The sequence below is a fragment of the Echiichthys vipera genome (assembly GCF_963691815.1).
Source record: "Echiichthys vipera genome assembly, chromosome: 4".
In the NCBI taxonomy this organism is placed as follows: domain Eukaryota; kingdom Metazoa; phylum Chordata; class Actinopteri; order Perciformes; family Trachinidae; genus Echiichthys; species Echiichthys vipera.
Genome location: NC_139829.1, coordinates 12,489,131 through 12,516,120, shown reverse-complemented (window position 1 = coordinate 12,516,120; position 26,990 = coordinate 12,489,131). Strand labels below are relative to the sequence as shown.

Here is a 26,990-nt window from a genome sequence, read left to right as displayed (position 1 = left end):
CAAAAGATTTTTTTAATTATTTGCTTTTGCATTGAAATCTACATTCATATTAGTATGATGTAATTTGGTACAGTGAACACTGCCGATGTATGGTTTTGCAATCCTCCCTCTTTATACTATGATGGTACTGTCAAAGAGAATTTTAAGCATCAGTTCTTTTTTTTCTTACTTAGGTTACTGGCCCCTCGTATATCAATTTTTTGACAAATGTCAAAATGCAAAACAGAAGCAAAGAGGAAAAAAAGGAAACAAAAAGGTAACAACAAAAAGACAGACGTAAGACAAATGATAAACACATACGGCTTAACAACAGAGAGGATATACATTTGTAAAAGCACATTCATATTAACAATAGATGCTTTGGAATGAAAACAGCTCAATGTGATCAACCAACTGTCTCACTTGCACATTCTACTTATATATTATCTGAAAAAAATTCACTTGTGCCATCAATATGCATGAATACATGTCATTATTACCCCCAACCCTCACACACAAAAAAAACATAATAATAAATAAGAAAACAGGTGATTTGATTGGTCCATGAGGTAAAATGTAAAATAAAAAATAAAAGGGGGAAAAAAGAGCAAGCAAAAGTTGGAAAGATATTTGAAAAGACAGACATCCACAAAAACAAGCGTGGGAGAGGCTGAAAAAATAATTAAGATAAGAAAAAAAAAAGATTGTGGTTTTAAGGTTTCATTAGGTCCCCCGCCCTGGAGAAAAAGACACACATACATACATACTGACTTCCACACACGCAACCACACATCCATTCACACAGTCAAGCATGAAGCTCAACAACACATCGGGCTGTAATCTTGACAAAGCCACTTGATGGATGATAATATGTTTGTATTTACACTGAAGTGATGATTAACTGACAAAAGCTCAAAGCTCAGAATGAGCCCAAATAACACAAGAGTAAAAATCAAGAGCAACCAGATTAAATCACCATATTCTCTTTACTTCACTTTTTGATCTCCTCCTATGCACCGCCAAGAAAAAAAAATGGCTACTGAACTAGGCGCTGGAGGTGGGTGGGGCTTACATATACAACAGAAAGGGGTTAAGAATGACGGTGACGATGGAATGAGCAGTGTGAGTGCTGGGAAGGCATGTAGTAGGGCACTCAGCGTTAATCAGACAGGTTGACTCTTCTCTGTTTCTGCTACTACAAAAAGAGCACTTCAATGAAAGAACCGCCGCCTTTTTGGACTACCCTGGTTCAAAAGCAAACGCACCTACCTCCTGTTGTTTAGAAGGTTTGGTGTGGGACCGCATGCAGATAGCTACACAGTAGAGCCACACAGTATAGCCTGAGTAGTTGGAATTAAAAGAGCACTTCAAAAAAAAGAATGCCCACTTAGGTTTATACGGGGCTCCAAAACAAGTTCATCTCCTCTGTCAGAAGTTTAGGATGCAGGTTTGAGCATCAATCTGAGGAGTGTGTGTGTGTGTGTAGCAGTAAAAGTAATGGTAGAAGCAGCACTAGTTGTGTTCAGCAGGCAATAGTCTCATCTTTCTGGGGAGAAAATGACTCAACAACAAACGGATGACCCCAACATGTGCAGCAGGAGCACCTGAATGGGTAAAGAGATCTATCCAGAGGAGATTTTAAACCTGCGTCTGCATTAGAGGCAGGATAGAAGGTTTTTTTTGTCCATTTGCTGCCGCTGGTTTGTTCCAAGATTCATTAGCATCAATGTTCGCTATTTTCTGAGGCAACTAAGCTTAAAAAACACTTCCATATTAGCTGGCATGCTGAAAATTTCACAGCCATGTTTAGTTTTTATTTTATTTACCAGTCAGCAAAATGACTGGTTGTTTGCAAAAGTGCCAGGCACAAATGACAAACATACCAGCTACAGCGACAATTTAACAGCGTTTTATTAAAGTGTGGAGGTCATTAAATGTTTTCATCTGTATACCACCATCACGTTAATCAGCTTGCTTGTTAATCAGCTTGCAAGATTAATTTTGTCTTCTTCGTGTGATTGTCACCCATTCTTCCCTCCAGATGTTTGCAGCACCACTCAGGCAGTGGTACAGGTAGGCAGTGAGCTCAAGAACTATCACAATGTTTATTTTATCAGCTGTTTATGAGTCAAAAAGGATTTTCCCCCTACAGCCGGACAGCAAAAGGTCTTTTTCCATGGCTGTAGAAATAGAAGAACGTAAAGAAGGAAGTAGGGAGTGAAGGGAATGGTAGAGAGGACACCTCTCAGAGGCTCTGCGCCACCTAAGGCCCAATGTGGGCTCAGTCCTGTCCAATCTGGCCCAGTCTAACCGCCATTGGTTAGGCCAAATCCAGTCCAGTCTGGTCTGGTCTGGTCTGGTCTAGCTGGGATCCAGACCAGGCTTTTAGAAGAGTGCTTTGGATCCCTGGTTCTCAAACTCTGACCAGGCATCATTCAGTTCCATGAAGATCATCCTAGCGTAGTCCTCATAAGGCTGGCCTGTTGCCTGCAGAGAGAGAGCATACATTTGGCAATTAATAAAGAATGAAGAGAGTTAAAATATTTGTAAATTATGAGAATTAAGAATTAATATTTTTAAGGCTAAATGCATGAGCAGCATGTTAAACCGTACCTTATCTGGATGGACAATCAGCACAGCCTTCCTGTAGTACTTTTTCACCTGGTCAGGTGTCACCAGGTCAGCCATGCCCACAGGCCTCCAGCGGGTTTCACCCTCCCACAGTACAGTGTTTAGAGTTGACAGCAGCGCTCGTATGTTTCGCTCCTTCCCCTCAATCCAGTCCAAGATCTGCATCATGACAGTAAAATAAACTTTTAGTACTTTTACCATAAAAAAGGCACAAACCCTCATCTGCACTTGGAGACTGCTTTGTGATGTGAAGAGTTACCAAGAGTTGCCATGTTGGTCTATCCATTTTGCGAGCTAACAGAAAGGACAGATTGGGTGACTCGGAATTCCATTTTGTTCTAGTAAAATGATCTGGTGCATAAACAGGTGGATGAAGGTGATTTACTCAGTAAGCAAAACTTAAAGTTTGCATATTATAATAATTTTCTGGTTCATACTAGTATTCTGGGTTACTAATAGAACATGTGCACATGAATTAATGTAAAAAGAAACAAACTAAACATTACTTTTCTCATATTCTTTGTCTGAATATACCTGTATTCCCCCTAAAATGCTCAGCTTTAGCGCATGTCGCTTTAAGCCCCCTCATGAATGAGAACAGTCTGCTCTGATTGGTCAGCATATACAGGTCTTCAGCATATGTGGGATCGTCTCTGTACCGTCATTGCAGCTGGGGAATAATGTTTATAAGGTACTGTAGCAGCACTTTCTACCTATATATCTTATTGTTGTGACATCGCAACCATACGGAAGCCTTGTTGGCTCACTTAAGGGTTTCTGATTACAGACTGTGTGTATTTCTCTGTGGATTCAACATTTTGATACTTTCACGGTTTTTATAAAGCACCTCGACCCGCTTGATAAAATTAATAAAATACATTTTAAATATGGGACCTTTAAATCACACTATTTAACCTTTGTCTATCTAAGAATGTTTTTCCTAGGAAAAAGCGGCCCAGTACAACCACTGAGAGTGTTACATGTCCTTTGCATATGTATTTTGTTTGTTACCTGTAATTTAAGTGGATCAATGTCTTTTGTGATCTCCTGTCTTCTCATTTCAGCAATAGTCCTTGGCCCCTTTCTATCAGGCCTAGAGGCGAAACCTTGGGTTGACAGGAGGTCCTCAAAATCATCCTCCTTTACCTTCGGCTTGGGGCCTGCATTACAACACAGCACAGAGAAATTAAGGCCTGGCATGGAAACTCCAAGCTCACTTTGGCATAAAAATGAAGCCTTTATGGAGAGATGATTCTAGTAGGGTTGCAGTGATATACCAGTTTCAGTGTATACTGTGATATAAAAATAAATACATATTATGTACATTTGCTTATTTACAGTATTGAAATATATAGTTGGTTTGATTTATTTTAAAAAGGCATTAAGCCAGAATAAAATGTAACTTATGTAACATATCATAATGTAATTGATACATTTTTTACATTTTTGTCACACGCACGCGCATGCACACACACACCGCACACGCTATATTCTTCGAGGTATCTATATTCTTAAGTTATCATATCATGAAAATCTTATAACCTTGCAACCAGATTCTCAAGAAAAGTTGGCGTCACATTACAGATAATCAACACAATACTTTACATAAATATTACACATTTCTAGTAACTTATTCATTTTCAACTTTCATCTCGCTGGTGAATTCAGAGCTAACTACTAATGCCATTCATTAATTTCTATAGCTGGGGAAAACGATTTTTGAATGATATTTGAGTGCTAAAATCAAACATAAAAATGATCCTTAACTCCTGTAACATATCCTTTCCCCTCTACCCAATGTCTCTTACCAAATCCAGGCCCACGGACTCCTCTGTCCTCTCTCCCACCAATGACACTGGAGAAGTTGAGGTTGTAGTTAGGTTTGGTCGACTGTGTGCTTGCAGGCTGAGAGGCAGAGGACGCTTTGGGTGCGGGCCCAGGTCCTGATCCGGACATCCAAGGTTTGCTCTGGGCTGAGGCGGGTCTTCCGGGCTGCCAGGGCTGGGCTTGAGGCTTAGTAGAGGAGGATGGAGCCTTTGCACTCTTTACAGAGGGTCCGGAAAAATGAGTGCTGGAGGAACCTGCGAGAAATGTGGAGGTTAGTTACTTGAGATGAATTCATAAGTTCACAGGTTGTAAGTTTTAAGCACATTTCTCGCAGTATCACCATTACAGAACTGGATATCTGACCAGACCTCTTACCTGGTAAATTGGCGCCAAGGTTTCCTAGGTCGGCAAAAGGATCAAAGGTCTGAGACTTGGCCTTCGACATGGATGCCACACCAGAAGCTACAGAAACAGTAACAATATGAGAGAGATTTTTTTTTGGCTTTATCATTTTCAAGATTGCCTACATAGAGTCCATTTTCAGTCTGCTACAAACCCCTACATAAAGTTTCTTCACCCACCTGTGTTGGTGTAACTGGGCTTGCTGGCGGGGGTGCTCATGCTGGTGGTGGTGCCAGCTGCCCAGCTGTCCCACCCACCCAGCAGGTCTGGTTGGCTGGCTGATGATGTCATCTTAGGGGCATCGTTCACTAGCTTATCTGTTTAGACAAAAACATCCAAAGTCTCACCAATTAAGTTTCTTTTGCATGTTGCCATCAGCCAGTGCTTGCAGGAAATGTAGATAGAGGGAGGAATGTGACACATTCGTGTTTGTAGAAGAGAGGAAAATGGTCTGTCCAACAAAACATACATACAAAACATTTTAACATACTGTCAGGAGGTTTGTTGCCGCTGAGTCGGGGTAACTAAGGTGTGTTTAATCAATCATCATATCACCTCAAGCAGAGAGAGATATGATGAGGCAGCAGAGGAATATTTAGGACATAAATACAGTCGCTGATGTGGTGGCCTAAAGATTAGAGAAGCAGGAGGGTCGCCAGTGAAAAAGCAGCACTTGCCCTTCCCTCATTACCACCACTGAAGTGCCCTTGAGCAAGGCCCATAACCCCCCCAAACCGCTCCAGTGGAGCTGCTCAGTGGCCAGCAGAGCAGACTGCGGTTGTACTGGGCAGCTTCCAGGTGTGAATGTGTGAATGTGATGAGGGCGTCCCTGAAAAAGAGGGCATTGCTCTAAGCGTTCTCTCCCTGAATAAATAAAGGTTAAAAAACATGTACTTACTGAGGTTTAAGAGGCTTGTGTTGGAAGCAGGAGTGGGGTTACTGTGAGATGAACCTTCAGAACCCAGCAAGTCTCCAAACAGGCTCGGTCCAGAGGCCTGCCGAGAGGAACCCACAGTGGAGCCCACACCAGAGCCAGACCCCATCCCAAACGGATCAAACAGGTCGCCCATGGCTGCAGCAAGGGAGAAAAAATGCATTAAGGATAGCTGGAAGGTTTCTTATAACAATGCTGTCAGCATGTTAAGCCTCAACCCTTACATTTTTTATCTGGTGTGGACCCACTGAAGAATAAGTCTTCCTCCACCACTCCTGTCTGACCAGCAGGGGGTGCAAACAGGTCATTGAGGAGGTCGCTGTTGCTGGATGCAGCTTTCAGTCCTCCCCGAACTCCTGGAGGAGGAGCAGAGGAGGAGGTCGAGGACATCGAAGGGTCGGCGTTCAATCCCAAGAGGTCAGCTGTGTCACCTACAGGAGATTCCTGGACTGCAGGAGGGGTGCTCTGGGAGGAGAAGGGGACACAAAGAATAAAGAAAGGCTGATGGTGGAATGATGGGGGAGGAAAATAAAGCATTTTGGCTCTACTTCATAACACTGTCAGGGTGCCAGATAAAATAAGTCATCCTGTATTGATATTTATGTAAAAAGCCATTCAAGACTTTCCCCACCTGGAAGTCAGCATCAAACAGCGGTTCGCTGGGGTCACGTGACAGCGGCTCCCCACCAGGGGCAGAATAAGAGTAGGACTCTCCTTCTGATTGATCACTCAGGTCCTCCTGGTCATGGATGGATCCCCCTCCTTGACTGTCTGAGGCATCCTGATGGCCACTGACTTCTACAAATACAAGAAGCTAGTCAGAGGAAATTTTAAAGCACTTGATGTTATCAGTTAATCAAGATGTCAGATTATTTTAAGGTTTGAATCCTGCCTGCTATTCAGCCAGGAAACAAAATGAGTAGCACACTCCCCCTCTTTAGAATGGATCGCAATAACCAGAGGACTAAGACTGGTTCTGCAAATTTTGAAAAAGCCAAATATTACCCAGCAAACACAAGTACAGTACCTTCCCAATCCAGTGTCTGGAAGAAGTTGTTGGCGTTGCTATCTGTGCTCACAGGAGATTCTGGTTCTGTTGCATCGGAGCCTTCTGGGGTCTGAGCTGGAAGTGGCTGGGGTGATTCTGAGTCATAAAATGCTGAGGAACCTGGCTGACGAGGCAGCTCTGGCTTACCTGTAGTGATTAAATTAAATGTTTAGTTCATATGTACAAGTGAATTAGAAACAACAACATGCTTCCGATTGGTGTGAGGGCAGAAAAGAAAGATGTGAACCGAAACCAAATCCCAAACCCCACCTAGCTTTTGTAAGTAATGTTACCTACCAAATTTGCTTAGGATTTCCTGCTGTTCATCACGAGAGGAGAAAAGGATTTTGGGGTTGAGGCCCTTGGTTTGAAAGCTCTCCCAAGGAGGGGTCTTGGTGCTGGGTCTGTCTCTGGATTCGACCTCAATGTCCAAGTTGACCTGGAACAAGTCTGGGTATTTCTCCTGGATGTCACAGGCATCCAAGTCATACCTGACAGGAGGACAGAAAGATTAGAAACAGGAAGTTATGAAGAAAGCACATTTCAGGGGTTAATTAGAAAATAAGAGTAGTTGATATTATTGTTCAGGAAATAAGAAATGTAGACCTTTGTTAAAAGTTAAAAAATATTTAATTTCTCTCAAAATTGTGTACATACTTGTTAAACTTGACAGTGGTTGCATTTCTGGGGACAAAGCCTGTGTGGAACTGGATCTGAAACATCTTCATGGATGCCATCTAGAACACAACATTAAAGAGTTTAAAATGAACATTTTTGTCCAGAATGTGTCAACAGTTGATGGGTGTTGTCCTTAAGCTTATGGGTGTGTCTACCTTGGCCTGTAGACGTCCTCCCAGTGTAGATCTTGCATGGTAAATCACCACCAGAACATCTCCTTGGACTGTCACGTTTAGGGGAATCTCCGCTCTCCCATCCTCCATCTTGAAATCCCTGGAAGGAGCAGAAGAGAGAGAGTGAGAAAGAGTGTGCATAACTGAAATAGCAACATTTTAAAAAATCCTTTCCTAGGGAAATCTGAACAGCATTCCTGAGTGTGTGTGTGTGTGTGTGTGTGTGTGTGCGTGTGCGTGTGCGTGTGCGTGAACTTACTTCATCTTGTCGTACTCCTGTGAAGTGGTGAGGACTCTCTCGTCTCCAACATAAACTTCGCAGAACGGCCTGCACCCATTACGCTGCTTGTTGAACAGCGGTACGGGTGTCATGATGATGGAGCTAATTATTATGGGCTTGCTGTGGGGGACGATGGGCTCCTCTGCCATCATGTCGCACATATACTCTATATACCTGCAACGATCCAAAGCAAGATCAGGATCATGAGGTCATAGCATTTGAGAAAATGTGTAACCTGAATCTATTCCATGACAACCGGTGTGTTTTGCTACCTCTTGTGTGAGGGCGCTATGCCAGGCGGGCAGCGTTTCATCGAGAACATGTAGACAGCAGCCTCAGCTGTGGTGAAAAGGCGACAGAAACACAGGAAGGAGCAAACTGCCACGGCTGATGCTGCCCGGCCATCCTAAAGAGACAAAAGGACTTACAGTTAAAGATAATGCTGGTATCATCCTCATTTTTTTCGTTATCATCTAATTAAGGGTACAATCACACCGTCCATCCGTACAGTGCCCAAGCACGTTTCACGGCTAAGTCTAGTTCGACTAGTGTGAGTGCAACCGTACTGCGTATGCTTAGGTAGTGTGAGAACAAACAGGCCCCTAAAGCACGGGGCAAGGTACAGATGGACAGTGTGAGTGCGCCCTAAGTCACTACCGCTTCCCATCTGAGTATGCAGGAAGGACTTAGTCATCTAGTAGGTGGTGAGAGATTACTTACCAGACAGTGTACTATACAGATGTTCCTCTGGTCTTGTTTGAGCCATAGATGCATGTTTTTACACACACTGTAGAGATTGCGGAGGTTGGGGGCACGGCGCACTTGCCAGTTACACTCTGAAACCTACACACACACACAGACAAAGACATACCTAAATACAAGAGAAATCTTGTACAGCTGCACACAAGTGAAAGGAAAACCCTATTTTATGTCACACTCTGACATGCTTCCACCCACCGATAAGGTGAATGCACACACATACACACTTCATACCCTGTTGTGGAATCGAGAGGGCCTGTATGATCGTTTGGAGAGGTTGTAGACAGCATAGTGGCCAGCATGACGGGAATCCAGGAACAGACGTACATCTTCAATGTTGTTCTTTATCGCCGACTCCACCCCCTCTGCTGGGAAGGACATGACTACACAAATACACATACAGAAAAAACGGAGGTTTATCCCTTTCTCAAAATGTTTAACAGTATCTAAGATATTATGTCACATTAATTTCACTTTAGACATGGCTGATGCGAATTATCTCTGATGCTATTTTCATCATGTCATATAAGCAGAATTACTACTGGATGACAATTATGCAGTTATCGAGGGTTAAAAAAAAAATCAGTTTTATGGTAGGGCCTTTTCCTACCTGCTATTCTGGAGGTGATGTATGAAATATCTAGGTCCCCCTTGGCATAGCTGTAAGAGAAATTACAAGTGTGCTTATGAAAGTAGTAGTTAAACAACATAGTTGGGAAGAAAAGACAGCTTTGTATTACGATATACTAATATGACTCTGGTTTTGAAACCACAATGTTGCAGGATGGAGAGGTTCCTCATTGATGACTGAATGTGCATCTCTTTTAGGGCTACCACACAATACAGATTGTCAGCCTTTAAATGAAGACTGTCACAGAGTTATGCAAATTAGACTTAAATAATTACTTAATAAGAGTTTATCTTTCCGTAGTCTTTATTGTAGCACAAGCATCCAGCAGATGCTTGATGTTGCATGGGAATACACCCAGAAGGGTCATGCTGCCATTTTTGACAGTTCATTGACGTAGAATGTAGATTACATTGGATTTTAGAACAAAATAAATCATACTGAAACAATGGCCAAGCAAATAAATTAATCCATCTATGCTGATGACAATTGTATCAGCATGGTGTCAAGACGGATGTTGGTTAAGACACAGATATAGCTGAGATGGTGATTTGGTAAGCAGTGGAGTCATACTAAAACATTTTAACTACCATTCATTCATTCATTCCATCAATCATGGGCAAGTGATTCGCAACCAGGAGTACATCTGAAGTTGTTTAGGGGTACATGGAAAGCTCGATTTCCAGCAGCAGCTCAATTTTGGAAAACAAAAATAAATAGAATCTACGATTTGAATAACAAAAGAAAGACAAACACAAACAAAAATAAAATCCACATATTGATACAGCTTTAACACCTGAAGGTCATGTGCTGCAAACCATGAAAGGTTAGCAGGTAAGCACGCAGGGATGTTAAGACAGTTAAAAGTGATGAATACATGGCTGAAACGGACACCTTAACGGATGGATAAACTGATCAAATTGTAAGCTTAAAGTTCTGAAAAAAGTACAGCAAAAACAAAGTAAAAATAGTTAGTTAGTAGCTTAAGTAATAGATGAATGTTCAAATGGCTGAAAGTAATGGATAATTAGTTGAAACAGCTAGAAGTAATGGAATGGTTAAAATGAAAGGAGGTATCGAGGATAGGTGTATTTGAGTTTACAGGACAAGGTGTTACATTTGCAACACTGCCTGATTTTCATGATTTAATGAACATTGTTGAAGGGTGCCTGAGGCCTAATATTTTCATTGCCAACGTCTACTTCCGTTATTGTTTTGCACATGTCAAATAAATAATGATGAAATATAAAATATAATGAAAATGGTTCATGAAGCTTCATTTGAACATCACCTTTAACATCAGACAAAAAAATGGTTGGGAACCATCACTGTAGGCTATGGATGAGGCTGTCTGCTTAACACTTTTGTCGTCAAATTTACATTTTTAACAGACAACTTTAATGCTACGACACCAGCTATTTAATTTGGATTTTGTTATTGACCGGCTCATTCATTTCCTGTACCATGCATTGAGAATAGGTCTCTTGTTTTGCCATTCGCTGATATGATTTTCTAATCACCTGCCCCTTCCATTCACTCAATGATACTCATCTGTGCATTCACATCATCTGTGCATTCACATCACATTCTCCATTTAGTCAGTTTAATCATTGAATGTGTGATGTTAGGATCAGCAAGCTGTGATGGCGGACACGGCACAGCAAAAGGCTTAGTAGGGATTTTTCTTTCTCTAAATTAAACACAAACTACAGGAGCACACAGAGCAACGCACGAGTTGACGCACTTCACTGACCCATATTTACCTTGGGTTGCTAGGTGATGGACACATAGTGGGACCATGGGGAATTGGGACAGAGAAAAGAAACAACAAAAAATAAACACAACGACCAAACAAATGGAACGAAACCGATGACAGAATAACCAAATGAAACATCAAACTTTAACGAATGTGGATAAGAGTGGCTATTAAAGGAACACTTTGCTTATTCTCAACCCTTATACACATCAGTCAGAGTCCACCTGACAATAACATCAAGAATCATAGTCACAGATTGCTGCATACTAGATAACTCCCACCATCCACTGACTTACACTTCTGCTAGAGGTTAGTGAAAGAAATACAAATAGAGATAACTTAAAATAAGGTTTGTCTTTTTCTGGGAGGTTCAGAAACGCAAAGTCTTCCTTCACAATGGAGAAGCATATTTCAGACAGCCAAGCAGCAAAATGTTCCTTTAAAAAAGGTAAATCTGGGGACAGGGTAGGTATGAGTATGAATGCGTCCATTGACAGTTCGCAGGTATACAATCATCTACATTTAATTCAGGTTGATGCAACTGGGATGAAACATGTTGACTGATAACTGAAAAAACTGTATTGTTTAGAAAGCCAAATTCCATCTGGTGGATGCCGAGAAAACAAATTCCAGACCATAAGTGCATAACGAAATCTAAAATCGAAATTATACAGATAGCCGATTTCCCCTGTCATCATATTGCAATAAATGATTACCAAAACAAATATGGTGGTGGAATTGTCTTGGATAAAAGAGTAATAAGTATGTGTGAAGTTACAGTAACCAGTGTAAATATCCAATTGAAAGAAAGTGTGTCCAGTCAACTCCACAGGTTAAAAAAACAAACATCATGTGAATCATGAGATGAATAAAGCACAATGGGTGCAAACTAATGAGTAATGACCATAAAGATCAACTGAAAATAAATAAGACTGAAAAAGGAATATGAATCAATACAACAGTGATAATCATAAGAAGGTTGGAGCCCCTTACCTGGCTACTGATTGGATGACCTTAGAGGAAGTGTCCTTTATGTTGGTCAGGAAGCGCTCTGTTCCTCCCCTTAAGATATCCAAGAGGCCGCTGCCTGACTGATCAGGATCGTATATGCCTATTTGGCACCGTGGGGAAAAAGAGAGAATGGTTTAGCTAGAGACACCAGGTTTCAATTCAATTTTTATCTAATTAATGGACCTACATGCATAAAAAAGATCGGATTCCCAAGCTGCAATAAATTACTTAAATAAATGAAAAGGCATTGAAAAATAACATACATATTAAGACTGTAGATGCGGGGAGATAGTGTGAAAAGGGAACATTCCCTCTTAGGTGCAATGTGCATGACATTCATGATAAACACTATTACACACACTAATTGATATTAAGACGTGATTTATTAAATAGGGTCAAATGGATCGTTGGTTTTACTTTGAGGTAAATGCACCAGATAAAATCTGCTGCTTTCTGCAGTGGTGGAGCTGCCAGATGTTTAGAACCAACAAAAGGTAGATGACTCAACACGATTTCTTGCCCAGGTGTGATAGAAGAAATGGACAGGAGTAACGGCGCCACACCTCAAGAGAAAGAGCAAACGTACTGTATTCTTCCTTTGGACAGATGGTTGACTGGATGTGCAGAAATCCTCTTAATGTACACAGCCTGCACACGAGTGTCTGTGTGTTTGTGTGTGTATGGTTGTTTGTCTCTACAGAAAAGCCTATTATGCTAATTTAGGGCAAAGGTACATATATATAGAAAAAAGAAATATGATAACACAGAGAATGTGATGTTCTTGCTCTTAATCTTAATTCAAAAATCCTAAAAACAGAAGCCATTTCTAGAGTTTGTGTACTTTGCTTCAGTCTGCTTCAAACATACTGCAGGGTGTTAAATCACAAACCATCATTGTGCCAAATGCCAATATGTGGTCTGTGGCTGTAAAGTTTGTTTTCTCTAACACCCATTTTGGCAGATAATAAATCCTGTGACTGCTCCTTTCTATTGTGCTACAGATTAATGCTAAGTAATTAAGTAATTTAGAAACTCAGCCATCATCATCTGTGGCATACACATTAAATATCGCCTTGTGGAATATATTAAATAAGCTACATGTGAGCCTGTTGGACTCAAGTTTAACGTACTGTTAGGTTAGTGGGTTACAGAGTGACTAGAATAAAATGAGGCAGCGGGTAGAATCCTGTTTTATACCTGTTTCTAAATGACTGAAAGTGAAGATATCACATCATGTTGGGACATTTACACCAACTTTATCATGATTTTATAAATCAACACACTCTCAACCTTGTTTCTAACACATATGAGGATCTGACCTCCTGACTGTTAGTCATGACCCTCCTTACTCAGAGGAAGAGGAGACTTTTGAGTTACAGGGGTACTAACCAGATTATGTGTACCAGTGTGTGTATAACAATAAGGGGTAAAAGAAAAGTTCTGGTCTATCGCTATTTCTAAGTATTCAAATGTAGGTTTGTTTTTTTGCCAGTTAGTTAGCGTGAAAAACAAATGTATGGATATTCTAGGGCATCCTTATACGGTTATAAGTTGTCCTTCAAAAAAATCAATGAGCTGTGGAACCAACGTGACATGATTGCTCTGTTTTCAGAGAGGTTTCAATTTCACCCTCGTCACACAAACCTGCAAACCCTCTAACAAACACTGTCCTGAACCCACAGAAAGCATGCTATTGTCATCTAAACAAACTGTTACCTGCATTGTTTTGGACATTGTGGATCTGCATGGGCAGCTGGGCTCCGTTGTTGCCAAAACCTCCGTTCTGCTCGAGCAGCTGCAGACATTCATAGCCGTCAATCACTGGACGCCAACAGTAGTACGTACTCAACATTGTAACAGGTAAGTCAAACAAAATTAAGGTTTTGCCAAAAGTGTTCAAAACCTTATGAATAGGAAAAAAATATTATCTTAAAGAGATTAAACAAAAAAAAAAAAATTACATCCAAGCAAAGACTAGATATAGACTGAGATGGAAAATTATGGTCAGGACCACAAATAAGGGAACAAAAAAAAAAAAAAGCATAAATCAAATCCTGAGTGAAGTGACAGGGCTTGCCACTGTCTCCAAATGTAAAAACCACCAGAATCCCCCAAAATTGGCACAATCATAACACACTGAAAGAATAGCTTGTGTCAGACGTGAAGTATTTTTCGGTTGAAAAGTGTCTGGACAGCCAGACAGCCTGTGCGTCTCGCTTCCCCTCTGGGATGTCTACCGTATATCCCTCTCAGTATTTCACTTCCATCTCTGCTCCCTTCATCACGAGTTTGCTATTCTGTCTAACAGTCTGCCTCTCCATATGTCTGAGCCGAGAAGCAGCAGAGAGAGGAGGTGGTAAAGAAGGAAGATTATAATCTCCTTATGTCCAGCAGGGAAACTCCTTCTTAACCCTAATCAGATCAGCAATCGCCAAATCTGCCTTCACTCTGCACACATTTCCAAGCCTTATAAGGATTTGGTTTGCTAATAAATTGGTTGGGATATAGAAGAACTCAAGTGGTTAATTTTAACAATTTGTAATGGCTTAATCTTAAAATAGGTGGAAGAAGCAAGTGGCTGCATATGTAAAGCATAGACAAAACTGTTTCCTACAGTGGTAACCAGAGCATGACTTCCAAAAAAATAGAAAAAAGAAAAAGGTTCATACTTTTAATTGTGATAGAAATATAATTCAGGATACATACACTGGCTCAACTATATACATATAATGTATATCAGTCATGTGTACATTGCACACCAGAATGTTGTTAAAAGAAAATAGAATCAATTTAAAGCTGGAGACTTTTGACATTGAAATTAGCTTTTCGTACTGGTAAATCACAACTGTGACTGAGGATTTGGTGATAAGTACCAGGATTTGTGTTAAGAATAAGAGGCTGGCACTTCTTAGTTGGTCTTTACCAGCCACCCTGCAGGATAAAATGCTTTACTATTCCAAAACCAAAGCTAAAATCTTAAATCTGATTATGCTGAATTAGCTAATGTGGGTGATAAATTAAAGAAACGGTGGCTTTACAGTCAATCTGCCACCAAAAATACTGCTTTACTGCTAAAGTGTTGGTATCAACTTCATGCTTGTTTTCACCCTTTTCCAACCTCTATGTCTTTCTGTTTCTTTGGACCGTGCCAGCTGGGAAGAGTAGAGTCTGGGAAAGAGAATACAGACTCCTTTGAGTCTGCCACTGTGTGTGTGTGTGATTGTGTGTGTGTGTGTGTGTGTGTGTGTGTGTGTGTGTGTGTGTGTGTGTGTGTGTGTGTGTGTGTGTGTGTGTGTTAGTTCACGTTGGTCTCATGTGAGACCGAGCAAGTGGAACCACAGTAATTTGAGAGCGAACGAGTGTCCGTGCATGTTTACACACACAGCGGAAGAAGCCGTGAGGTCGACCTGTCACTAGCCTCTTCACAGGCTGGCAGACACCGACGATTTGCCCCTGTGTCTCAGCTTGTTCACTCTAAAATGCACTTGGTGAAAGTTGTCACCTACTATAAACTGATACCTGAAGCAGAGGCCACTATAGACAGAGATAAGGATAATGCATTTTCCCTTGTCTGATGGCTAAGAGAACAACCAATCATCATTTTGCTCAAAATCCACTATCTCTTTATTTTCACCTCAGTCAAGGGAACACTGACTTCCACTTCTAGATAAGGGCTTGAAAAATAGCAGCACAAATGGCGAGAGAACAATACTGTTCAGTAAATGACCATGTGCTAAAGATAACTACAGCATAACTACTTGATAAGGCTCTACTGTAGTATCACTTCTTAAGTTTGGTGCCATAGTTTTTTAGCAGTAGTACAATAGCACTCAACACAATCATGCACACACCAACCTCTGTAATGGGAGACTTGGGGTTGACATTGCGTGCTGCTGCTATCTCCTGGAGCTGGTTGACCAACTCTGTTATGGTCAGACGCTCCTCTGGGTTCACCTTCAACATGGAACCTGGACGAGGAGGAGGAGAAGGGTGCAGTGGAAAAAAAAGGAAATATTATGAACTTGAAGAGGAAGATAATGATGAGGATGAAAAAAAAAACATGGGGCTGCATAGAGGAAGCAATTCTTAAACAAGTCAGCAGTGATATCATTTACAAAATAAGGATGTATTAGTATTAATTAGTAAAAATTTGTCATGTATCGCATGCACAGTTGTCAAGGTGAATAATGATCAAAATGATAAAAATGCTTGATATAAATATATATTCTTTTGAAGTAAATTATCATTTTAATATATACATTTGTGCCCTTGTTGGCAGGAAACTGACAAATTTACATTTTCCAGCAGGTGGAGCTGTTAAACCTAATTAGATTAGCTGTAACAAGGTACTGCAAAAACTATTCAACCTGTCATGGCATCTCTTCTGTGTATGAACGTTATGTTAAGAGGTCCAATCCCTATTTCTACAGGGTTTCTACAGCTTACAACAAGTTACATTTTTTTATTTTAATGCTGCTTCCTTGGGATTAAATTTAAGACCAATTTTACAATAACCACATTACAGAGCTCCATAAGCATTGCCTTGTACCGCTTTTAGCCATGCAATTTGTGTGGATGGTTCCTCTGACCAGATCTGCAAGAGGCATTCCGTAAATTATTTAAAAAAAATAGATGTTACCAATTATTGTGACATTTAAAGCAATGATTCATAAAATCCTATTACCCATTTTTAAGACCATTGAAAGATTTATCTAAAACATTTATATAATAATAAAGAGTGAATTTTTGGATTAAATTAATTCAATGCCTTTTAAGACTTTTTTAGGATCCGCAGTAACCCTATTCCTAGCTGGAAAAGGTTACAGTAAAATCGACCTGTGGTGACAATTGTGAGTGGTGGGCAAAAGTGTAGAGGGACATAGAGGGATGGAGGAATAAATGGACGGACGGGCAGAAAGTAGCAGACCAAGAACGAAGGTACATACATATGAGGTTGTGATACACAGTGTACTTGACATCGTTCTGAGGGATGGAGTATTTTCCGTTGACGATTTGCAGCTTGGCTCCCTCCTCGAATGGGTGCTGCTTAAAACACAACAGGTAGAGGATGCATCCTAGGGCCTGCAGGGGAGAGCAGAAATAATAAAGACAACAATAAACTTTTAAGCCACCTTCCTTAATGAATAGAAAATAAAACAAATCATGAAATGGTCACAGTACATTGACACAAATCACTCAGGATCAGGATTTGATTAGCTGTGATATTGGGGTAAAAATGAGAATGGTAGAAGCTCTGACCCAGATGTCCTGCTTCTCATTGATGGGGAAGTTGGAGTAGAGATCGATCATCTCTGGTGTTCTGTACGCTGGAGTGGTGTTCCTTGTGATCTGTACACAGAAAAAGACCAATTAAGCAACACAACTATGGGTTGATAAAAACCAGAGCAGGTATCTAGCTATAGTCAGATGTTGGTAAATCTTCTCTAACTAATGTTCATCTAAATCATCTATTTTTTCTCTGTGGAAGATTTTCCTCTCATCTCTTTTGTGATACAAGGCTGAAAACAGGTGCCAGATAGATATGTGGATTATTACATTTAGAAACCAGGATCTCTGGGCTCCTGCACACTGAGGACATCTGTGACAAGGCTGCTGTGTGTGTGTGTGTGTGTGTGTGTGTGTGTGTGTGTGTGTGTGTGTGTGTGTGTGTGTCTGTGTGTCTGTGTGTCTGTGTGTGTGTGTGTGTGTGTGTGTGTGTGTGTGTGTGTGTGTGTGTGTGTGTGTGTGTGGCTATGGTATAAATATAATTAACCTGATTGATCAGTGCTTCCTGGACATCAAGCTGTAAATTCAATCAAAGGTTTCTGGTTTCTGTCCAACATCATGACGTCAGGATTGTCAATGATCTAATGTAACTTCTGAATGTATTTTTTTCCCCTTTCAACTGAACCATTGACTTCACTAGAGAAATTAGATTATATAAATTTCACTCCAAGAAAGAACAACACTTCAACAAATTCAAAACCATTAGTGCCTCGAAGAAAATGTTTATGTAGTGTGAAATGTGTATGCAGTTACTACACTGCATACACATTGTTGTCTGGCAAGCAGCACACCTCAGAACAGACATCAAACGAGACATCTGGTATAACATAATGTTGTTAAAATCAGGACCATAAAATAGAGAATAGATTCAGTTATCAATCTTGACATTTTCATATTCATATTAATTTAGTCTAATCACAAAAAAACTGTATTATATAGATTATTTCAATATTATTGGAAAGAAGACTCGGTGTATTGTATAAGGAGGGCCCTGACTGATGTTTGCGTTTGTGCGTGTGTACCTCATCCTCCACCATGGACCTCTTCTGTGCTGACCAGCTGTAGTCGGGGTAATGTGACACTGTGGTGGCGCTGCCAAAGTCACACAGCTTGATGGTGCCCTGGTTACTAATCAAGAGGTTCTCAATCTGCAATGTATCAAGTAAGTAGTGAATTAACATGCCAGTCAATACACATTTAATTATTAGTTAGTAAACATTATACCCCTAATTTATAGTATAGTCAACTCTGCTTTCAACTGCAGCATCTTATCCAGATGATACAAAATGTAGTCAAACTGAGGTGTTTAATTTCATTAATTCATTTCGGAGTGGTGTATATTATGGAAACTTCATCATTCACTCGCTGAATACCAAGGAACATCAAACCTTGAGGTCTCTGTGAATGATTGGAGGCTTCTGTTTGTGCATGTGCTGCACGGCGCGGCACGACTGGTAGAAGATTTTCAGCACTGTGTCACATGACAGGAGAGCCCTCTGCTCTACCCTCCTTATAAAGTCCACCAGCTGACCTGAGGCAGAAGAGATAGAAAACTGATAAACAAATGAAAAGTGAAAGTAACACTTGTCACTGGCACTGCTCAGCTTGATTTTTGTAATGATGGTAAGCTGTTTGAGTCATTTAGAAAAATATGAGAACCTGCAGATAAATGTCAATAAAACAGTTAATCAAATAATGAAATTGTGTTTAGCATATATTGAATACATGATTGAATAGTGAAAATACATGTTTTTCAAGGGTAAGTTAGATTGCTTACGAAGCTGAAAAAAACTGCTGAATGAAAACAAAGTCTGTTGTAAGTGAACAGTCGGACTGAACAGAAAGTAAGTCGAGCAGGAAGTAGAAAGGCCGCAGACAGGAAACAGTTTCATCACAAGTGCCTTTCAGTTGGAGTCACTAGGGAATGATTCTGGCAACTCAGATTTACTGCAATTCAATTTGATGAATCACTTAGTACTTGCAAAGATAGCGGTAGATAAACAAAGTGGACGTTAAAATGGCGAGAAAAGGTGTGGTGAAGGAATGTATGTATTTACCTTTACACAACTCAGTGAGGATCAAGAACTCTGCCTGTCCGGTGTCTGACTCCTCCTTACTGATGGAGGCAGCAGAGCAAAACTGAACCATGTTGGGATGACCCGACAGCTTTTTCTACAGAGCAAGCAGGTCAAGGAACATACAGTATAAATGTATAAACACTACTGCGGTGTCAATGTAATGATTCTGTTGGGGGGGGGGGGGGGGGGGGGGGGGACTGTACTGCAACTTGCTGGTTAAACAGTGAAAGCAGGAAGATTGTGATTTGTTGAAGAATTCACCGGTGACTTTAGACTTTTATTTTTCTGCCTCATCATCATATGAAGCATTAAACATTCAAGTCCTAAAAACACAATGTTGCAATGGTATCAGAAATTTACCAAAAGCCTGTGCCTCCACAATGTGCTACGCAGCATGAAACAACTGTTGCCCAACAGTACATGATATGTCCCAGAATTTCTAGCTGCTGGCCAAAAGGTTTGTTAGTTCCTTTCACTGACTGAGTTATCGCACTGATAAAAAAAACTGTAACTTCATAAAATAACATGTCTTCTGAGCCATTGAAATACCATGAATGCTTACACACAAATGTTTCTTGAAATGGTCTTACTCCTCCTGGTAACCATTGAACAACAAATATGTTAATCAAACCCCTTTAGAAGTACTCATATTCTGTCCTTCTTAACAACACTAGAACGCTTTAGGAAAGATCCGCAAATGACAAGCTATTAAGGACGGAATTACATAATGCATAGCATTCTGTTTGTTGTGAAACCACAATGGTATTATAACCTTAAATCACTGTAAATATATATTAGTCCCTGCATTGCACAGTCTGACATTGTGCGGTGTTGCCAGTAAACTACAAGTGACCTAGTGATGACAGAATACTACGCTGGGGATGCACGCCACAATCTTCTGAAGTCATGGGTTAGAGTTTTACTTGTCACATGTTACTCTCTGCTGTAATATTAGAAAAGCTCTAAATGGATCATCATGAAAAACAAAACAAGTGTCTTTTCATCATTCTCTGGAAATAAATGACAACAATAAAGGATACCATGAAGCAGACTTCCTGTATGATTTCCTTGTTCTTCTCCTCCTCATTGGACAGCAGCCTCTGAAACAAAAGCACACACAGACCGTCGGTTTTTCAGTGAAACTTTTGTTTAAGACATTCTTAAGAGCATTGAACTGACACATTCCAACAATAAACAGTCTGTACAGGATTTGCTTTGAACATTAGATATAAACGATTTTGCAAACAGGATAAGAGGTTATCACATCAACTGCTCCTGATCATCATGTTAATATTTAGCACATTAATGATTTTTCTCATCAATGTCTATTCAATAGATGCAACTACTGTGTAGCTGCATGCTTTACCTTTTCCACCTATGTGCATTCATCATAGGTGGAAAAGGTAAAGCATGCGGCTACACAGTAGTTGATGAGACAAATCATTAATGTGCTAAATATTAATTTGTCCTGCATTAAGTGTTGATAGTTAATTGCTTAACTTGTAAACAAAACAACCCACAGCATCTTAACCTACACAGATCAGCAGTATACAGAGAAGATACCACTGAATCTGTTTCCCCAAAGTCTTGATACTAAATTATACAAAAGAAATTTCAGTATCTGCAGTGTTTAATTTAGTTGAGGATTGCATGAGTACAACATGGACAGAATTCTAAAGTATGGAGCAGATGGTCATCACATACTCAAAAATGTGCCATAATTTGATAAGTCCTGTCATTTCCTAAGAAACAACTAGTTTAAGGAATGTTTCCTTAGATAGCAAGAGAAGCGGATGCCTACATTCACATGTTTTAACGATTTCATGATATGTGGTTAGCAAAGCATACTCTATAAATGTATGTGTAGTGTATGCACTGTATGTGGATGTTGAAGTCCAGTTATAAGTCCAGAGTAACACAGTCTATACAGCATCATATGTACTGATTGGTATTTACTGTAGTATTCACTCCATTACAATTATGCACCGTCGAATGCAGATTCGATTTATAGACATTGCCAAGCCTAATAACAAATTAATGAATGAATGAATGTACAATACTTAGTGGTACAACCAAAAGATGAGTGGCCCAACATGTAATGTGAGTGTACCTTTACAGTATCTTACCTTTAGGGCATAGTCTTTACCACTGCTCATGTCCTGGGCTTCATACACAAAGGCAAATCCACCTGAGAGAGCAACCACAATGTCATTTACATTATCTTCTGGTAATAAGTACACAAATAGTATATTTACTCTTAAAATAATACATAATGGTGTGTTTTAATAGGCCTGTGAATATTCTCATTCGTCCAGGTCATCGTTATCCTCAAAGCAATTTCAGTCAAAAACAACTGGACTGGTTGTTTGTCTAGGAAGACGTTTCACCTCTCATCCAAGAGGCTTCATCAGTTCATGTACGCATCTGACCAGGCTGGGAATGGGACTGGTGTGTTTTAATACTGTCTGATGTAGCTACATTCTTCAATTAATGTTAACATTTCTTTGTCTGATTTGTTCTGGTGTGGTTGGCTGCAACTAACGGTTAATTTGATTGTCGATTAATGTGTTTTATATTTTTTTGATTTATTGATTAGTTGTTTGGTAAAAAATGTCAACCAGTGTTTGCCAACAGCCAAGCTGACCTCAACGCTGATCTGTTGGCCACTGAGCAGCCACATTGGAGAGGTTGGAACAGGGAATTTTGGTATTTTTTTAACCTGGACCCCATTTCACCATGTATTTCTATGCAAGTGGCTAATGGCAACTTTTTTTAGAATTGGTCCAGTAACGAGTGCGAGCCCTGCAGCCTGGCCGTTGTGAACCAGGCTGCAGGTTGTTTTTTTTGGCCATTGACAGGCTCATATTGTTATCATAAGAGTCTGACTGTATTATAGAAGGACGGTGAAGTCTTGTGAAATCTTCTGAGATGTTGCCGAAGGACACCGGAGTGGAGTGCATTTCCAAATTGCGACAACAATATGTGAAACTACACTTCACACAGCCTTCATAGACTATCGTTACCTTTGAATGCAGATAGTCTGGTTGTGGCTAGATAATTCTGGATACATCAGTTCTGCAGTTTGACTCGGGGCTCTACTGCCATCCAAAGAGAAGAAATCCTACCAAAGCACATTTTCCAAAAGAAAAATGATGTTCCAAGGGTGGAGAAACAGAGCGAAGGTAGACTACTGCTATTAGCTAAAGTTCCTACAGTATATTGACCTGGCATTAGTAGCTACACATGGAAGCATCGCAACTCTTTTGACAATGTAGTAAAACACTTAATCTGAGCCTGTCTGTGTCCTGTTTGATTACACTGCGGTCAGGCTGCAGCACTTGCGCTCAATACTGACCAATTTCAAAAAAGGTTTGCCATTAGTCACTTACTCATAAATACATGTGTACAAGTAGGATCCATGTTGAAAAATACAGAAATTCACCTATTAGTGCCTTGCTCAAGAACAACAAAACACAAGCAACCTTTCTGCCACAAGATTGGACAAGCTTAAACTTATCTAACCTTTGGGCAACCACTAAGCTCATGCTGTATACACTTCTTCACTGAAGGTGTGGCTGGAACCTGAACAGGTGACACTGTGGGTAATGCTGCAGTAATAATCAGACAGGTATTAGGGTGGAAGGAGAATGTACTATGATGTTCTCTGGTCTTTCACAGAAAAACATACAGCTGGTCCTCAATTGGACATACGTTTTTAGCACTCAAATTACAATCTAACTGATTGAACAAATCCGTGCTACTGAGAGCCCAGTCACTTGAAATGGGATTATAGTCTGTACGCTGCAGCAAAATTTAAATTTTATTACTCACTTTAAATACATAGCTCTCTGGTGACTGGTGGATAAGAACCATAGGTTTCCCAACTTTTTCATCAAGTGTGTGCATGTGTATGTCTGTCTTCAACAAGCCACAGTCCAAACAAGGCCAGGGGGAGGTTACCATAGTGATGGGTAAATCAACTACAAACCTTGCTTTGCTCTGTGAAAACTTAAATGAGGGCACTCAAGAATCAATGGTCACCGACCCTTATGTCTTAAGCATAAAAAGGACAACACTGCATTTTTTAAACCATGGACTACTCCTAATAAATACTTAACTTTCCTACACTTAACATAAAGTGTAACAGCCAGCTATCCAATCAAAATATAATTTATTATCCATTTCAGCAACATTTACGAGCTATGCCAGAGACTTTGCTGTGAGACGCACAGCCGTAACTGTGGGGATCACATGTCTTCCTCTGTCTTGTGCTGGCAAAGGGAGGGTGTGAAACCCAAAATGCTCCATTTCCTTTGCTCCAATTACAAAGCCATTCCAAGAAATTACTGAAAATGGGGGTTAAAGGCCCTATCTTTGTTGTTGTTTTAAATAATTACAGGAAAACAAATTAACTGTCATTAACTGTTCCAAAACACCTGTAGTTATGCACAGGTATTAATCTCTGCCTCACTAACCGGAAGAATACAGAGAAAGTGGTTGTGAAACTGAGCTTAATACTACCATAACAACCACCACTAGACAGCAAAGTTATTTTCTAAATTTACCCAAGAAAATTGTGGCCTATCCAAATAAATTATCTGAAGTGGAACAAACCTTCAATGAGCATTGCCCGTCTGCCCAAGTGGCTTAGTAGACAGACAAACTAGTCATGACTCTAAAAAAAATAGAACCATCTGGTTACAGCCATCAATTGTATTCTCTCACCAAAGCTCTTATTGAGGAAACGCAACAAAGACACCTTTCAGAGCAGGATGGGAGGTTGAAAAGGGAAAATGTTTAGTGTAAAATGATCTGGAATTTGACCATCTGCTTTGATTTTAAAACTCTTGTGTTTCTCCACTAACCTCTCTTGAACCATCATCATATCATATCTGAGGATGTGCAATCCCAACAACATGAGTATACTGCGGATCAGATGGGTGTTCAGGCTGAAACTATTAGTTGATAGTATACCTAAAGAAAGTTAGGCAACAAAAGTTTCAATACTTAGGCAAACAATCAGTTATTTAGCACAACTGTAAACCAGTTACTGGTGGTTCTTAATTGTGAGCATTTCTCTATTAATATCTTTGTAAGTTGAATAATGTGATGCCATGGGCACTGTGCACTTTTTTCTGACATTTGAAATAATTTTTTTTTTGTAGCCTTATTAGTGATTTTTTATTTAAAAAAAAATGCTTTCTAGGTGTTATGTCATATGTAACGCATAACTATATGTTAAAAATTGCCCTCTTTTCGACACATTGATTTATTATGAATTAGGGACAGAATTGTCAGAATGAGTCAGAGTTGCGAGAAATTGACAGAAAAACTGTTTCCTTGCACGTACGGTGATGAAGCAATCCGTCAGAATTAGTCAGCAAGTTCCAACTAAGGTGGACAGAGATGGCTCAATTCTTCAGTATCTATCTGTTTTTTCTTAACAGTATTTCCACCAAATACATTAGCTGAGGGACCAACAGTTAGTGGAATGGACTAATTAAAAAATCAGTGCCAAAATAGCCAATTTTTTCTTAGAGTTTTATTAAAAATCACCAGAGAAAATTAGGATTTAGCTACAGTGGGGCCATGTTTGCTTGCTGAACCACTGAAGTGGCACCATGGAGGAGTTTAACTCTGACCTACTGGTCTGAACATTCTGAAAGCTGGTGACACTGAACAATGACTTACTTATGTTTTTGGCCTAACTGATCTCACTGCATGTGAAACAACAGATCTTAACTATTTGTTGTTGAATGTATGTGCGGTTAAATCTAATTTAATCAGTATTTTTTAATAGACTACACCCAAAATAAGGATCTGCAATAGAAATGTAATGCCAGTGCTACCAGTCTCTATTGCAGCCAAGTCAACATGATTGTAAAGTAAGACTGTCTTGCCAGTGTGCAACAAGGTTTTTTTTAAAACCTGGTCGTATAATCAGTTGTTGATGAAATTGTGTAAAATTTTGCAGAATAGGATGACTTAACACAGCCAAACTGTATTTTTATGATTCATATTACTCTTAGATATCTTCAACGTGCAAGAGAAAATATAATACATCCTTTATAATAATGTATTTTAAAAAATGATCAACAATCCATGTGTCATGTAATGTAGAAATGTAAACATCATGTTTCATCAACACATATCAAAGATTTTGTGGTTTGTGTGTCACTTCTGCTGTTATAGGAAGAAACATATGATGGACAGATCAAAAAGGAGGAGTACTGGCAAACCAGTGTCTCCCTTGATGTCACAAGAAAGAATTGAGCAATGCTCTGCATATGCTTACACTTGTTGGTTTTTGTAATTAACATCAGTAACGACTCCTTAACCTACCCAGTTAATAAACAGCTTTGGTAACAACATTGCCATTACTAATGGCATGGCTTCCTGTTGATAACCCGATAATGATCTTTCTGTCTTGAGTCAAACGTGCCCTGATGCCAAAGGAAGATGATAGGGTTTCAATTCAATTCAATTTTATTTATAGTGCCAAATCATAACATAAGTTAACTCAGGACACTTTACAGACTAGGTATAGACCACACTCTATGACTTATTTATGATTTACATAGACACAACAATTCCCCCGTAGAGTACGATGGCATGTCCCAAAACTATAGGGTTGGGAGTTGGTAGACAAGTAAAAATGCAGCTTTTGCAGGAGCTGCAACTATTATCACGACTTACAGATGCAAACATGAAAGTTAAAGTTGTCTAATGCATCACCTTCACAGATCACAAACTGGAAATGGATTCAGGGCTTGGTAGAAAACACACGAAACCAAATTATCAACTGGTGTTTACTTGGTGACTCACAGCTCTGCAGCTGCAAACGCTATTGTCATTGACTACCAATTGAAGTATGTCACTAATGCTAGCCTGTTAGCTCATTCAGCTAACTAGCATGCCCAGCCGCGCCAGACGTTAATAACATTTCTCGTAGTGGTTACACCAGCTCACCTTCCGCTATGACCCTCTTGATCCTCAGTTTCATGTCGCCGAGCTCAACGACTTGTCCGACAAAATCATTCTGGTCCCGGCTGGCCGCTCCGGACGAGCCGGGCCCGGCTAGGAAATCCAGTGCTGACTGGAACAGGGACATTTTATCCAGCGCCCTGCTTCAGACACACAGAAACCGGCTCCAGCTGTCTAAAGCCCAGCAGACTCAGCAGAAAAACACACCACGGTCGTTTTACTCTGTTATAAAGGCTTAAAATCATGTGATATTATTCTTTCACTGGAAGCAAACATCCTCTTCCTGCTGCTAGGCTGACAAGGGCCGCCACCATTGCTAGTGCTGACTTCCGTGAAGGGATGACGTCAGGACACGTTTAAGTCATGTGACTTAGAGAAAAACTTATGAAACAAAAAAGGATGCCTGGCATTTCATGTGTATAAGTGTAGGCATGTAGCAACGAGTTCAAATCCAAACATGAACTTGTGGCTAAATAGAAGTATAAAATAATAGTGTTTATGTTCGGAATGAAAGTACTTCAAAACACCTAATTCAT

General features: G+C 40.0%; 1 protein-coding gene across 1 annotated transcript; it reads right to left on the bottom strand.

The window, feature by feature from the left end:
- Positions 1-6: 6 nt before the first annotated feature.
- On the bottom strand, positions 7-26,764 carry gak (cyclin G associated kinase). The gene is made up of 29 exons (XM_083911737.1): positions 26,440-26,764; positions 21,597-21,658; positions 20,511-20,570; positions 19,450-19,564; positions 18,781-18,923; positions 18,415-18,540; positions 17,366-17,455; positions 17,053-17,188; positions 15,962-16,074; positions 13,823-13,901; positions 12,089-12,206; positions 9,322-9,371; positions 8,946-9,094; positions 8,673-8,795; positions 8,225-8,358; positions 7,932-8,126; positions 7,655-7,772; positions 7,479-7,558; positions 7,119-7,312; positions 6,801-6,968; positions 6,405-6,571; positions 5,998-6,238; positions 5,738-5,911; positions 5,019-5,156; positions 4,813-4,899; positions 4,419-4,691; positions 3,622-3,770; positions 2,593-2,769; positions 7-2,466 (listed from the first exon to the last, which is right to left on the bottom strand). The coding sequence occupies exons 1-29, from the start codon at positions 26,579-26,581 to the stop codon at positions 2,365-2,367; spliced, it is 3,903 nt and encodes a 1,300-aa protein (XP_083767863.1). The 5' UTR covers positions 26,582-26,764; the 3' UTR covers positions 7-2,364.
- Positions 26,765-26,990: the final 226 nt, after the last annotated feature.